This window comes from Ammodytes marinus (assembly GCF_949987685.1).
Source record: "Ammodytes marinus genome assembly, chromosome: 4".
Taxonomy (NCBI): domain Eukaryota; kingdom Metazoa; phylum Chordata; class Actinopteri; order Uranoscopiformes; family Ammodytidae; genus Ammodytes; species Ammodytes marinus.
The window spans coordinates 14,250,991-14,265,471 of NC_137233.1; the positions used below are offsets into that span (position 1 = coordinate 14,250,991).

General features: G+C 39.2%; 2 protein-coding genes across 2 annotated transcripts in view; one reads left to right on the forward strand and one right to left on the reverse strand.

Annotated features, from left to right (window-relative positions):
* Positions 1-2,138, forward strand: part of cenpp (centromere protein P) — a gene marked incomplete at its 3' end in the record, with an annotated part of 101,417 nt that extends 99,279 nt beyond the window's left edge. Inside the window, exons 7-9 of the mRNA XM_080026304.1 lie at positions 244-323; positions 704-795; positions 2,014-2,138. Coding sequence (XP_079882430.1) covers positions 244-323; positions 704-795; positions 2,014-2,138 — 297 coding nt within the window. The remainder of the gene's footprint in view (positions 1-243; positions 324-703; positions 796-2,013) is intronic.
* An 88-nt stretch (positions 2,139-2,226) lies between these two features.
* Positions 2,227-14,481, reverse strand: part of ippk (inositol 1,3,4,5,6-pentakisphosphate 2-kinase) — a 33,241-nt gene continuing 20,986 nt past the window's right edge. Inside the window, exons 9-14 of the mRNA XM_080026301.1 lie at positions 12,207-12,359; positions 10,638-10,758; positions 9,253-9,388; positions 9,040-9,142; positions 8,626-8,714; positions 2,227-6,971 (exon numbers count right to left, since the gene is read on the reverse strand). Of these exons, the coding sequence (XP_079882427.1) occupies positions 6,728-6,971; positions 8,626-8,714; positions 9,040-9,142; positions 9,253-9,388; positions 10,638-10,758; positions 12,207-12,359 (846 nt within the window). The 3' untranslated portion in view covers positions 2,227-6,727. The remainder of the gene's footprint in view (positions 6,972-8,625; positions 8,715-9,039; positions 9,143-9,252; positions 9,389-10,637; positions 10,759-12,206; positions 12,360-14,481) is intronic.

The following is a 14,481-nucleotide window of genomic DNA, read 5'->3' on the forward strand; positions in this document are numbered from 1 at the left end:
CTGATTGATGGACATTAAATGTATTGATTGTATGCCGCTTGTTCAAGCACTTTTACCCAAGACAAATTTCCTTTGGGAGAATGAGGTCTATTTTATCTTATCTGAGTACTACTTTTACTACTGCCTTTTAAGTGAGAGTCACACTGGGCATGCTAAAACTGACGTTACCACCGATGAATGAGGGACAATTTCCAAATGTATAATAACATCATGTCACTCATGTTTTGTTTCTTATCTCTGCAGGAGAAGTATCCGTCTGTCGTCTCTCTTCCTGGAGGCTGCAGGTCGGAGGTCATGACCCTGAATCATTCTGAGCTCCCTGGGTAAATACTCTGAAACTGTTTTTTTTATTGTTTCTTTTACACAATTCTTTATTGTAAAAGACAATGTACATAGTGAACAGAATATTAAACAAAAGTATACAAAACAGTATTTAAAAGACAGATACAAATAACATCGCCTAGGGCTGCCTATATTATGTATTAAAGGAAGTGTTTATGTTAAAAGTTTTTATAGCATTATAGCGTTTTTATAAGTTTTTTTTTAAATGCTGCCATTAGAATTGATACATTTATTATTTAGTACTTATTTTATTTTATTTGACTGACACGATACTACTCCCACATAACTGCACAATCCTTATATTGACAGAGGAAGAGTGTAAGCTCTCCTCCGCTGACATTGACTGTGTTTTTGTCTGTAGCTGTGTCCTGTTTGTTCATTGGTCAGTGGAGGTTTCCAGAGAGGGAAGAGTCACTCCAAAGATTGAGCTGGTGACAAAGACCCCTGCGAAAGGTGAGAAAATTTGACCTAAAATTCACCTATATGCAGGAATAGAAACACCAACAGTACAGTACAATGACAAAAACAAGCTGTTTACTGTTTAAGTTTACTTTAAAGAGTGACACAGAATCAAGTCAGATGTTCAATAACTAAACAAATTGTAATTGTCTAACATACCTGTATATGAAACTTTCTGTATTATAAATGTGCTAATCTTACTCAAACTCCCAATTGATAAAAGATAACATCGGATTTTTAACTCTTAAAACCTGACTGTCCTTTGATTATTTCTCTTTCACTAGTGCCTTTAGGAAAAATATAGTTAAACCGGTAAATCAAAATGAAATATTTAAATATTTAATAAAAAAACATAATAAGCTACATCATCTGTTCAGCCCTTAGATGTGTCTGTGAATGAAACCTTTTACATTACATCCTGCCTTTTTCCCCCCACACTACAGACACAACTTTGTAGTTATGTTAATCATAGAAACTAATACATTTCCTTGATAAAATCTGAACTTAATTCCAAATAATATGCATTTATTTTTTTGAACATTCTTTTTAAATGTTTGCATGCGCAGTTGACCAGCTGAGCTATGAAATTGCAGACGAATTTAAAGGTCACATATTATGCTAAATGCACTTTTTAAATGTGTTCTAACATATCCATGGGTCCACGGTGTGCCTAGAGACTGCCAAAATATAAAAAAAATAACAATCTCTCCTTTTCTCACTCTCCCCCTTTCTGAAACCCCCACCCCTCCCCCCCAATATACTCCAGTCAGAATTCTCCTCGTTTCTGACCTCAAAAACTGGAAAGCCAGAAGCTTCCACTGTGCAGCCCACACCCCTATTTCTTATTGGTCCACGGCCCTGACAGACAGAGGGCGAGGCGTATCTGGCTTCGCTTCCGGACAGGGGGCGGGGGGAGCTCAAAGATTGTATATTTATGAGGGGAGCTGCAGCTCTTTTTTTTTAAATAGGCCATTGGGAGATTAGCTGAACATCAGCATAGTACAATAAATTATCTGAAAGTTTTTTTCAGCAAACAATTAAAGAAAAACGTATTAGGGACCACTAAGACCATATAATATGGTGTATAATAGTACCGAAAAGTGTATAATATGGGAGCTTTAAGCGTTACCATAATGTAATGTCAAATTATACTGACAGTGGAAGCGGAATGACGATCTTAGTGAGAGAATGTTCCTCTCTGTTTTTCTGCAGCACTGCAGTTGTTTCCAGCCCTAGGTGGCGCTGCCGAGGCCTTTCAAAGCCTGCTGAGGATCTTGGGACCTGAAGCTGCCATGGAGTCTGTCATCAGGGCGGTCAGCCTCCCACAGGACACATGATTCACATCTTTATCATATTTTCACGTGTCAAAACTGAACCTGGCGTAAAAATAAACACACACAGATGGTTTTAGTCTCTTAGAAATCTTTATTCAATAAAAAGAGAGCGACTGTGACGTCTGTAACAGCTGAGCTCATTGGTCAAAATCTACAAAAATAAATAATTTAAATACAAAAGCCAGACAGCGTTGTCGCCTTGTATTTTCAAATAGTTTTTTGTACTCTCAGCTATTTACACAAGCAGTTATTAGGAGTCTGTAGGTATCACAGTACTGTGATGTTTCTGCAGGTCGACGCTCAGGCAGCGGCAACTGACCAGATCACCTGTCAGAGGTCTACAAGTTTTTTTTTTTTTTTGTGATAACAAAACATTTGGTACATAATCATAGTAACATAATACATTTAAAAAAATCTAATCAATTTATGTATGGCATTTTTTTATTGTACCCAAGTTTGTGTCGTTTCAAAAACCCACAAAGTTATTTGCGGCTTTAAAGAGATTTCCAGGATCCTCGAAGGTTCTTTGTTTATCTGGATAGAAAGATACTCTGTACAATTTTACATTTCTTTTTCACTTGCAAATGTATTCCCTACACAATTAGAAACTGACAGAACAATCTCAGTTTCCACATATTATTCTCCTTGGAGGTTTTGACCATATCACAGTCCTCAACAGCTCAGAGTTTACTCAGTTAGAGTTTAACATGTTTTATCCAGGTCAACTGAAAAGGCTTGGTGGATGCTGAAAATACCTTCAAAACGGCTGTGTTGTTAAATGACCACCTGGGTTTTATCTTTCAGCTAAAGTTACCAGAACAGAAAGATACTGCTTGCAAAGCGCTTATGGATGTGAATATGTTTTCTGATGGGGTAATTTAAAAACAGTCCACCAAATTAGAAACTCAAAGCTCCAATATTTCCGACTAAATAATTCAGAAGTACCTGAAATAGCAGGTTACTCATTTGTTATCTGATATGTTGTTAATGCACTGTTATAGTTAATCCTAACACAACCAACGCTGCAGCCTTGAGCCGCCTAATAACGTGATACCCCATAAATCATGAACACAGGAATTTTTCCATCTGCATCATCCATCCACGGTTTTCTCCGTGACATGAATGTGGGGAGACAAACGGCAACTACGTTTTCTTATGTCACACTGACAAGATTATGAAAACAAAATCCAAATCTTGCTAATGTTACAGCTACGACCCATTAGTCATTTTAATGGGTGAAGTTTCTATTCAGACAAAGCTCAAAATGTGTGACCAGATGCTTTGGTGTTAAGTATCTGTATGTTTCAAAATGTATTCAATCAAAGTGACTGCCTCACTCTCCCATGGGCCTCTGCTTTCACGTCAAGCTGCCTGTTGCGTCTTCGGTTCAACAGTTTGAATGTTCAGTGGTTGGTTCAGTTCACTGCTGTCCACTCTCCACCCTTTAACTCCTCAGTCTCCCAGAAACAACCAGGCATCAAAAGGTGGCCATTCATGTCAGTGAAAAAGGAAGTGACGTGATTGGTGTTAGAGTTGGCTCTATTGATACCTTCCTTGTTTTAAACCTAAACCTTTTAGTGTTTACATTTTACAGAACTGCTGACGAGGCAGATACGGATAATGCCTGAGGTTTGAGTCTTGTAGTGGGGTTTGTTATCAGGCATTTGATTGGCTGGTGGAGGTTGGAGAATGAATACAGAGTTAACAGAGGAACCAAAGTCAAGTGTTACCAGTTTATCTGAGGCCTCTGTGAGCGATGCTGGTTTAAGAGAAAGATGAGATCACAGGTCCCAAAATGTGCACCCATCGACAAATAGACCCGAGATAATCCGAACATATTTGACTTGAATGGGTTCAAGTTCTGAAAATGAAGTCAACACTCATCTGCTGATGGTAACAAAGAATCTCATTGTCCTCTGAATCCTCCCGGTGCTCCTAAGCATCAGACGACCCTTGTCGAGCTTCGGTTCGGGTCGCCAGGCATCCGAGGTACTGACGGTTCACAGCCGCGTCCACAGCAGCCACTAAACTGATCTGATGTCAGTCTGAACATACACCAACCAAACTATATTTGTCTCAGATCTCAGCTGTGAATGCAGCCTGTAACAATGTTTTCTCAACACACACAAAAACACACTCATACTACCAGCCTCCAGACCCACCAGAACATTTAGGCACATGTACAAACACACAACAAGCCACTTATGGCACAAAACAACGGCGGAGCAGCCGCATGAAGCTCGGCCCATCTGAAAACATCCGTTACCCAGCAGCCTTTGCTCTGGTGGGTCACATTGCTCTACGGCATATCAGGCACAAGTTTAAATTCCCCTGCTTCACTTTAAATTCTTCGGCTCCATGCTCTGCAAGTGCATGGTCACATTAGTCTTGTGTTCAGTGACACAGCTAGAACAACTTCTCTAATCCCAGACAAAAGGGATCTCCGATAGAGTATCAGGACCAAGGGAGAGAGAAAAAATTAGGAACTTTCAAAAAATATATATATATTTGTGGTACTTTGAGAAAAAAAGACAATGTCGAGAATTAACTTGACAGGTAAAGCCTGATGGAAAGATGATTTAAACTTGTTCAAACATTAACTCATAAGTAATCAGTTTTAAAATCACAAATGGACCGAAGGATATCAAGACTTAACCAGAAATTGTATTTTCTCTTAATTCTCAGTGCATAGTTAGAAAAAAAATCTCCCACGGTGAATGTTGTCCTGACAACAAGAGTTCAAATAATATAAAGACAAGAGGGGGTTTTATGTCAGGAAAAAAAGACGGCTGGACACAAAAGTCTTGCAGAAAACGAGAGCAGTCTGGGACCTTAAAGGGTCCGTTCACCCAAATTACTTATGCATTTAGTGTGTATATATATGTATATATATATATATACATATATATACACACTAAATGCATCCCAATACAACAGTTCTTTCACTGCTGCTACTCTTATGAATCTCATAATGTTTTTGGTGTTTTAATTGAATGTGCTACATTCATACACGTTTGGGGATTGATTGTAGCTTTTAGTTTTTCCCTGAAGTTTCACACAAATGGGAGGATTTTTTCAAAAGATACTCAAGGTACATTTATTTTCTGTACTTAAATCGTGGGTTTGTCTTGCATGCAGTACAGTATAATGAAACAGCTGGGTAGCTATGAAGAAGTATTAACTATGATTTTAGAAAGTACTTTTTTACACCTATTTGACAAACATCCAAGGCTTTGACTATGTGATGTCTAAATTGCTGATAGTGTTGTATTGGCCCCTCATGTTTGTAAATTAGGAGAACGAAACATAAAAAAAACCTTTCGATATTACATAACGCCCCTCAGTGACAGTGTGAAAAGAAAATCCCCACAGTGGATGTGAATGGAATTTAGTTTGTTGATTAGAACAGATGTTTTCTCTTTAAGAAACAAACTCTAGTTTTCATTGGTACAATCTTCTTTGGGATGAAAAGTTTCTATAATAACTGTCTTTAGTTATTATAGAATTGTTCATAGTTACCAGACAAATCAAAGCAAAACTGGAGAGATTTTTCTCAAGGCAAGAGAAAAATTGTTTTCCATTTGGGTGAACTGACCCTTGAACGACACTCTGCTCTCCTACCTTATAAAAGAAAAAAATATATTCAAACATCTAACTTTTTAAAAATTTGGCACAAAGGCCTGATGGGAGAATGTGTTAACATGTCGTCACCGACTGAATGAGAATTTTAAAAGAAAAACGGAGATGTGAAGCGTTTTGGATCTGGACTTGTTTCATGAAGTTTTTAAATAAAACCAACTGCATCAACTTCATCTCATTCATTAAATATGAGTTGATCAGTTCAAAGTGTTGGACTGAAAACCTCCTTGAAACTAACCAGGATCCAAATGTCTTAAAATAATTATAGGTACAACAAACATCTATTTTTTGCAGTTGTTGATGTTGTGCTGTGTGGGTGTAGCTATGGTAACTAGGGCTTCTGTCACCATAGCGATGCTTCAGAGAGAACGCAGTTTATCTTGGGAAAATGGGTTGGCTCCGCCCTACCAGAGGACCCGCTTACATTCAGGAAATGACATCATTCGTACATCCCAGCCCCATGACTGGCATCCTCTCCATCACTTTCTCTTTTTTTTTTAGAGTGTCGCTGACAACCGCGTTGTCACAGAGAACGGTCAGAGACTGTTCCTAAGACAACCGCAAAACTCCTATCACAGGGTCAATCCGAACTCTTGTGACCAGAGGAGAGAACAGCCCCCCTGTTAGTTAACTTATAAATATGGATCAGAGCAGAGATGTTAGGATTCGAGAAGTCGGCGACACAAGGACACAAAAACTCTAGAATCGGTAACAGAAACATTTGGAAGTCGCTTAAACGTCTACTGATTTAGTGGTGACTTCCTGGAGTTTTAAACTTTGCTGAGCAGGAGCAGCCAAAGCCGACAGCTGTCAACATGAGCGGAGTGAAGAAAACGTGCTGCAGTAAAGTCTGGGATCATCAGTGCAGGTTTGAAGTGATTCTAGACCTCTGTGTCAACATGGCGGCCTTCCTCTCTGTGTGAGGCATCAGTGTGGCGTCAGTCAGTCAGGGATCAAACAGGGTGGAATAGTAGCGTGCAGTCCTCCCTCTCTGCAGCTGTGTAGATGCCAGGGAGCGGCGGCAGAGAGCCCTTTGCTAAGGGATAACCAGTCCTCAGGAAGCAGGAGACAATCTTCTGGTCCAGGCGCAGCTGGCGGGGGATGCTGTCGAACGGCTTTGGGTCCAGATCCAAGATGGAGACCGAGTAAGAGAAAGCAGGAGGTCTAGAGGAAAGGAAGTCCCTAAGCCGCTTTGGACTGTGAGAGGGGAAGAGAGAGGGAGCATTAAGGAACAGGAAGATGGGAGTTTCTTATGTTAAAGTTTAAACATGCTGATGTTTGTCTCCATTTAGTGGACACCATCAAGTACTACACACTGAGTGAAAAAAGTGTACAAAATTAATGGTTGCCTGAATCAGTATTAGGCAGTGACGTTCGGTCAGGGTAGGCAGTGCCTAATACTGATTCAGGCAGTGCCTAACCTGACGCTGTGTGCAAAAAAATAAAATTAAATAAATGTTTTATTTAATAAACTTCTATTTGTATTATTACTGTTAATTATTTCGATCTTTACATGTAATCCGCGATTACTTTAAAAAAGTGTAGACGTTTTGATGAGAAAGGTGGCAGTTAGTTAGTTACGCCAAAATAAGCTGTGCCTTTGCCTGCTATTCATTGTGGACGGCAAGCAAAAAAATATTTTCGCGCATGCGCACTTCGATTTGTATTCTTTAACATGTACGCAAATAAGCATAATTATTTGTGCTTATTTTGACGTAAATGTGGTATGCTAGAAGCCTTTACGTTACATATCATTCATGGACCAATTAAAATCGAGATATTACTGGACATTTACGCAGCTTAGGCCAACGTCATTACGCCGGCTATGCTCATTCATGTCGTAACCCCCGCGGATTTAAAAGTCAACATTGCAGCTGCCGTGTCCATGCCCGCAGATATTTCAGACTGGAGGAATTTTAACAAATTGGATTATAATTTAAAAGGGAACAGAATGAATAGCAAGAGAAAGGCCTGCGCCAGCCTTGGACGGTGTACAGCAGCAACAGGGACAAACAATGTTCGAGCATTTGATACCGAGTGCAATCCATTCTGCATTTTATATTCAATTGAGCAGTTGCGTTTTCATTGTTACTAACGGACAAACCTAAGCTGTGCAATGTGGATAAATGGTTACATTCTGATGCTGGACAGGTCCATGGGACATATGCTACTGGTACTTTATCTATTAAGATAAAGTTTATGGAGTGGAGTTGCCATCAGTTATGCTGTAGTCCTACAGAATGGTGAGTGCTGTCTTTTATTTTGAAGCTGAATAGAAGTACTAGTTTGAATCGGCGAAGGTTTGACTCGTTCCCCTACGTTTTTTCAGCCCTTGGTGTGAGGGACGGGTCCGTTAAGTCGATGGATGCGATGTTTAATCATTTAGACCAAACTACAGTAGGCTACGGGCAAACCTGCAGTCACCGTCGTGACATTTCATATACGTCCCGTGTGTGTGTGTGTCGGGGTGTGTGTGTGTGTGTGTGTGTGTGTGTGTGAGAGAGAGAAAGAGGGAGGAACTTATTTGAAATCGGCCGTGTGTGCCTGTTTGTTGTCTATTGTTTTTGATTTAACGATATATAGGTTTAGAGAAATCTGGCTTTCAGAACTCAGTGCCTACCCACTCACTGACCTCACGTCACTGGTATTAGGTTAAATTGTTCTAAGGTCATGAGAAAGTTTTATGACAAGTTAAGGTCGCAACCAAAAGTTAATTGTTTGCTTCTGTTAGTTACTTCAAAGTGTCAGAAAATAGTGATAATGACTACTTTGTTAAAGTAAAAAACAATGGCTTCATGCTGTCAGCTAATGAGTTTCCAATAAGTCATCAATATTAAAGTTAAACTTTTACCCTTCATCTTCCTCTTCCTCACTGCTGGGCACCAGGGAGACCATGATGGAGCAGTCTTTAGCCGTCATGGCAACACGGTACTGATGGACCTGAAGATTAAAACACAAAGATGGCCGCTATCTTTAGGCACCTGAGCAAAGCCAGTAAAGGCATCACAAACGTGTGTGAGGCCACAGGGTGAAAAAAAATCAGCTCGAGTTAGGAACCGATTTACAAATCAATCAAAGACGTAGTCGCTCTCCTTATGTTGTTATGGAGACTGTGGTATTTATTTGTTTCATATTGAGTTAGTTAGTTAGATGATTTAAACAATGTTTAATTATCCAACAGACATGACATTGGGAGAAATATTACAGCAGGAAACTATCACATGGAGAACCTGACTCTCTATGTGACATTAGGAAGCAGACTGACCTTAGCGACAGCATAGTCCACGGAGCCGTCGTCCTCAGTGGGACATTTCTGCAGCTTTTCCAGGTAAGCCTCGTTGTACGGACCGTCTATCTGAAGACGAGTTCTGATAAAAAGCACAGACAGGAAGTGACGACAGAGAGCAGACAGTTCCCCCTTCAGAATAAATTGATGAGATCTATCTACACAGACACTGTTTTTACAGCTATGCATTACCTCTCTTTGGGGAAATCCTGCAGGTGTTGCTCCACCCGGCGGTACAGAGGGTAAAGTCCTTCAATGTCCAGCGTGTCCAACATCTGAGTCTCAAGAGTCCTGGACAAAACACTGTCGCTGGGTAAACCCTGAGAGCCTGAATACACAGAGAGAGACAGAAACCAGGGGCTCATATACTCCTCACAACAGTTTCAGGTCAGAATTGTGGTTTGTTAAAGTGACTCCCAGGAACTTTCAGTTTTGTTGGTTTTAACTGCAACCTTAAACAAAAGCAGTAGTTTTCATGACACCGCCAGCAGTGCTTGCATTTGTTTAGGAAGTGAGTGAAAGAGAGACTGCAGGATGCATCACGATGAGGTAATGTATTTATTTACGACTGTCAGATTAATAATGTTGATATGACGATGGTGAAGCAAAGTAAACTTTTATGTAGTGCTGTTCGGGGAACTCAGGATGTTTCGGTCTGCAGGGCTTGGACCCGATCGAAGGCATTAATAAATATTATAAAATCCATCGTTTCGCTGATGGTCTCGTTTGTTGTTACAGGTCAATTATGACCATCAGAGGGAAAATTTGACTTTTTCATAAAGCTACTCACAGGTTTAAATATTTACTTGAAATCAGATTCAAAAAGACGTGAGTCCTGGGTTTTCCAATTCACACATTGACAGAAGTTAAAGATGTTATGAGCAAAAGGTTTGTGTTGATAACAAAATACAAACGCTTCTTTCAAACCACAAGCATTTCTGAGGGAGGCTGCTGCACAAGAAAACCCTTTGTTAGAAATGAAACAGTTACCACCAGAGAAAACAAGTCAGCTGAGGGACAGTGACAATCAATGTGTCAAACAACATTTAATTATTAATATAATTAACAGACCACAAAAAGTTATGAAAGTTTGGATTTGGGGTGTTGTGTAACAATTTTTGCAAAATATTTCAAGATGAATTGAAAGCAAGGAGTTTTATTTATTTGGACATGTTGATTTATAATTATTTGTCTCTGGGTGGAGAGAGAGACAAACAGGGAAGCAGTTACACAAAAAAAGGGGGAAAACAGGTGCTGGGTGGTGTCTGCTGTTATTTGGTCAAGTAGAAGAACTATGGCTGTAACTAACAATTGTTTTTATTATTTAACATAATGAAACCAACAATATTTATTGATTAAATAATTTATTAATCTTTTTGACTGAATGAATAAGTGAAAAAATTTACATAAAAATGTCCAAGATTATGTATTTAAATGTCTTGTTTTGTTCGACCAATCAAGAAACCAGTAAACAATCAAATAGTTTTCCAGAGAACTCAATACATTTCAGTGGAATCAACAGAAAACAGGAAGTTAGTCAAACAGTAACACAGCTTTGTGGAAGGGCAGGTTCTTACCGTGGCGAATCCTCTCCTTGTTGAACAGATTCGCTTCACAAAAGCTTCGACCTTCTCCTTGTCTGTCTGTCACTACACCACCATCTCCTCCACAACCACCTAGCAGGGCATTCAGCAGCACCTACAGACAGAGAGATTTTACTATCAGGCTTCCCCACAAGTGTCTGAACGCACAAACATTTAATGAATCCTGAGAAGTTCCTTGTGTTAGCTGGCTTGACAAAGCCTTAACCCCCAATCGGAGATAATGGATATTTTAAATCAACTGTTATGTGGTTATCAGCTTGATTTGTTCAGGTTTTCTTCTTTAGGTGTCTGAAGGGGGCGCTTAGTGCGTCATTTGAATCTTTTTCCACACAAAATGGACCTATTGCGTGCTTCTTCATAGTTGTTAATTAAAGCGACCTAGGAATGGGTTGCTTTAAAGAGGACCTATTATGCTTTTTGACTTTTATGACCTATAAACGTTGTTATGATGATTCATAGTCATGCTTAACCATACTAAATTATCAAATAATGACTTACATGCATTTCGACGTATTCCCTGCTGACCGTCTGGGGTGTCTGTGCCGAGCACTAAACACTATTCTAGCCAGTCGAGAAGTCACGTCTTCAAAGCGGTCTACCCTTTGTAACTTTGTGACGTCGCATGTAACTTTGTGAAGTCACCATGCGGATGTTTCCATGTATGGTAATGCTGTCACTTCCCTGTTCGCGTCTGCCTCGCGTCTGCCTCGCGCCCTTATAGGTCCATGCTCGCGCTTCCTGCCACTGAAAGTGTTCCGGAAGGAAGGTAAACAATCACAACAGAGTGGGGTTTGCAGGAGGAGGGGGAGGGTAGCGGAGATGGCCGATGCACAGGCGGAGGGAGCGGAGATTGCCGAAGCACACACACTCAAGTGTTGACAGGACGTGCTGGATCGCCAAAATAAGAGAAAGAGCTTCCCGAAAATCTACATAGTTTTTTGTGATGTGATTCGTGTCAGGTTGCTCTATAGCAGTGTAAAACAAGAAATTAAGACCAGAAAAGTAGTATAATAGGTCCTCTTTAATGAACAACTAAGAATAATTATTTACTGTTTATCTTTAAACAGTATAACGTACAATGTTGTGAAAAATGTTTTCCCTTTGGGGACAATACAGTCTAAGTCGCAGACAATATCTTATCAATAGCTCCTTAGGAGCAGGTTAGCTGTGCAGCAGATGTTACTATGGTGATCTAGCCAGATTTAAAGAGAGCCACGTTATTGACATTGAAAACTCTCCCTTTTTGTGGTAAACCCCTCAAGGTTGATATCCTCTCTGCAGCCAGTGTTGACTAAACATCTTTATATCTATGGACTGTGTTTGTTTATGTATTTAGTCTCAAGTCATTTGTAGGAGTCAAACTCTCCCAGTTTGACTTTCATATTAAATCAAAAACATGCATTTTAAGCATGAAGTGCGTCAAACACTAACTTATGTCATACATATTGTTAACATCAAACTTATTCACTCACCTAAAAATACTGACACTCATATATACAGAATATACACACCCCTGTATATCCAAGCGTTCAGTGGTCTTACCTGGATGAAATCATTCATAACAGCTTTGCTGTTCATGTGACTGTGGATTCGGTTGTTCCCGTACATGAAGTACGGTCTAAGATGATGCAGCAGGGAGTTCAGGTCTATCGAGTCGTCACTACCCTCCTTACTGCTGTAAATACACTGACCGCCCTGAAACACACACACAAACATCATTAGGTTTATGAAAAATTATGTCATGATTGATCTTAAACAACCCCATAAACAATGACATTATGTTTTTAATGGTTAGCACTTAATTTCTACATGTTTGAGATATTTCTTTAATTCAACTGTTTTTATTGGTGAGTAGAATGAATAAATCCTATAGCCCTTGATTTAGAGCTCACCGTTTTTCACTTCTTTCTTCTTTTTTTTTTGACCAAATTTTTTATATTTGCATTACAGCATGTCTTTCAGCCAGGCTGAAAATGCAGGCGGAGTAGGCGATTTCCGAGATAAGAGTAGTTCTCCTTGCTTAAAGCGTTGCAAAAGTAATCATGTCACCTCATTAAAAAGGTACAGGGGATGGGCTCCGCAAGTTTTCCAAAAATGTTAAGAATCAGGCTAGAAAGGTGAGACATTTGAGGAGGAACTTCTTAGAATATTTGTCACAGTTCAAAGTGAAGAAGCTGAACCAGAGAATGAAACTTGTTATGGCTTCATCAACTAACTTTCAAAAAGAGAACTGACTGAATAACCATTGTCAAACAATCAGGAGCTTTCAGCAGTAGAGTTTTATTGCTGATGACTGAGTGCCAAATCAAATCAGTTTCATTTATATAGCCCAATGCCACAATTATACATTTGCCTCAGTAGTCCAGGCAAAATAGCGTTTTTCATAGAATAAATTGTAAAAGAATTTTTTTCAGCTCAGATAATTTCTATGAGGTGTCCAGAACAACATACTAAAAGTCCTAAGAAATCCTAGTTGGGGAAATATGTTTAATTCTCATCAATCCGAGATGTGTGCCAATAAGGCGAGACACCAATAAATCCCAATGGGGCTATTTTTTTCCTTTAGTCCTATCAAAATGAAACTTTACACAATGAAAGTATCCATGACAATTTAAATGTTTTGTATTACAAGTTTCTTTGAAAATGTATTTTAATATGCAAATGAGCTATACACTAATCGTACACGCCCAAAATAAACCCAAATAGGCTTAATTTTTTTCCTTTACTCCTACCACAATAAAACTTTACATAGTAAAAGTATACTTGAAAAGTAAAACATTTTGTATTACAAGTTTCTTTTTAAATGAATTGGAATATGCACATGAGCTCCACACTTATTGAATATCCAATCATCGTACTGCCAATGGGTGATGGCGATGCTGCTTTTAGACTGGCCTCTAACCTGAAAAACTGCCTGGCTTACTTATAACAGGTGCCTCTCATGAATTAGATCCCCCCCCCCCCCCCCCCCCCCCCAGCTAGTGTCATTTTTTACTTTTTTCAGTGCCATTCCCTTTCCAATGCCAAATAGACGAGACGTAGAATCACAGCCTGAAATGGCATGGAGAAAGAGGAGATTGTCACACACCTTGGGACCAATTAACTCGCCTTTTGGAATTTTATTTATTTTGACTATCATTAATTAATTTTTATCAATACCAGTATTTTTTATATTAAATAACAGATTTTTGTTTATCAATTCCACATTTTTCTTTACCGGAAATCAATTGTTAAAACTGATAAAAAATTAATTATTTGACAACTTTTGTATGTGCAAAAGTTTGTGAACCCTGAGCTGCATTGCTTAAATGGAGCAGGTAAACACAATCAGGTGGGCCAAATTGAGTGATGAAATGGACCAATGTAATGAGAGATCTTTAGGGAAGTAATTGGGCGGCACCAGATAAAACAGAGATTAAACCAGGTCAGTGTAGGCCCACCAAAGTGAACCCATACAGATTAGACATGCCAAAAGGGAAAGACAATCTCAGAGGATCTCAGGAAGAGAGATGTGATGTTGCACATTTGTCTGGGGACAGCTATACATTAATTTATTTGGTTCTTGTGCCATAAACAGCTTGTGTGCATTCAGATCAGTATGATGCAACAAGAGTACTAACAAGTCTGTGTCATCACCTACTGAGACTGTGTCTTTTGTTCTGGCACAGGCAATGGCAGTTTGGACAATGAGCACATCTGCATCGTGCTTTGCATGGTTTGTGATACACCATTTTTTGTCTTACAAGTTTCTTTGAAAATTAATTTTAATATGCAAATGAGCTATGCACTAATCAAATATAGGCTACCCAAAATATAT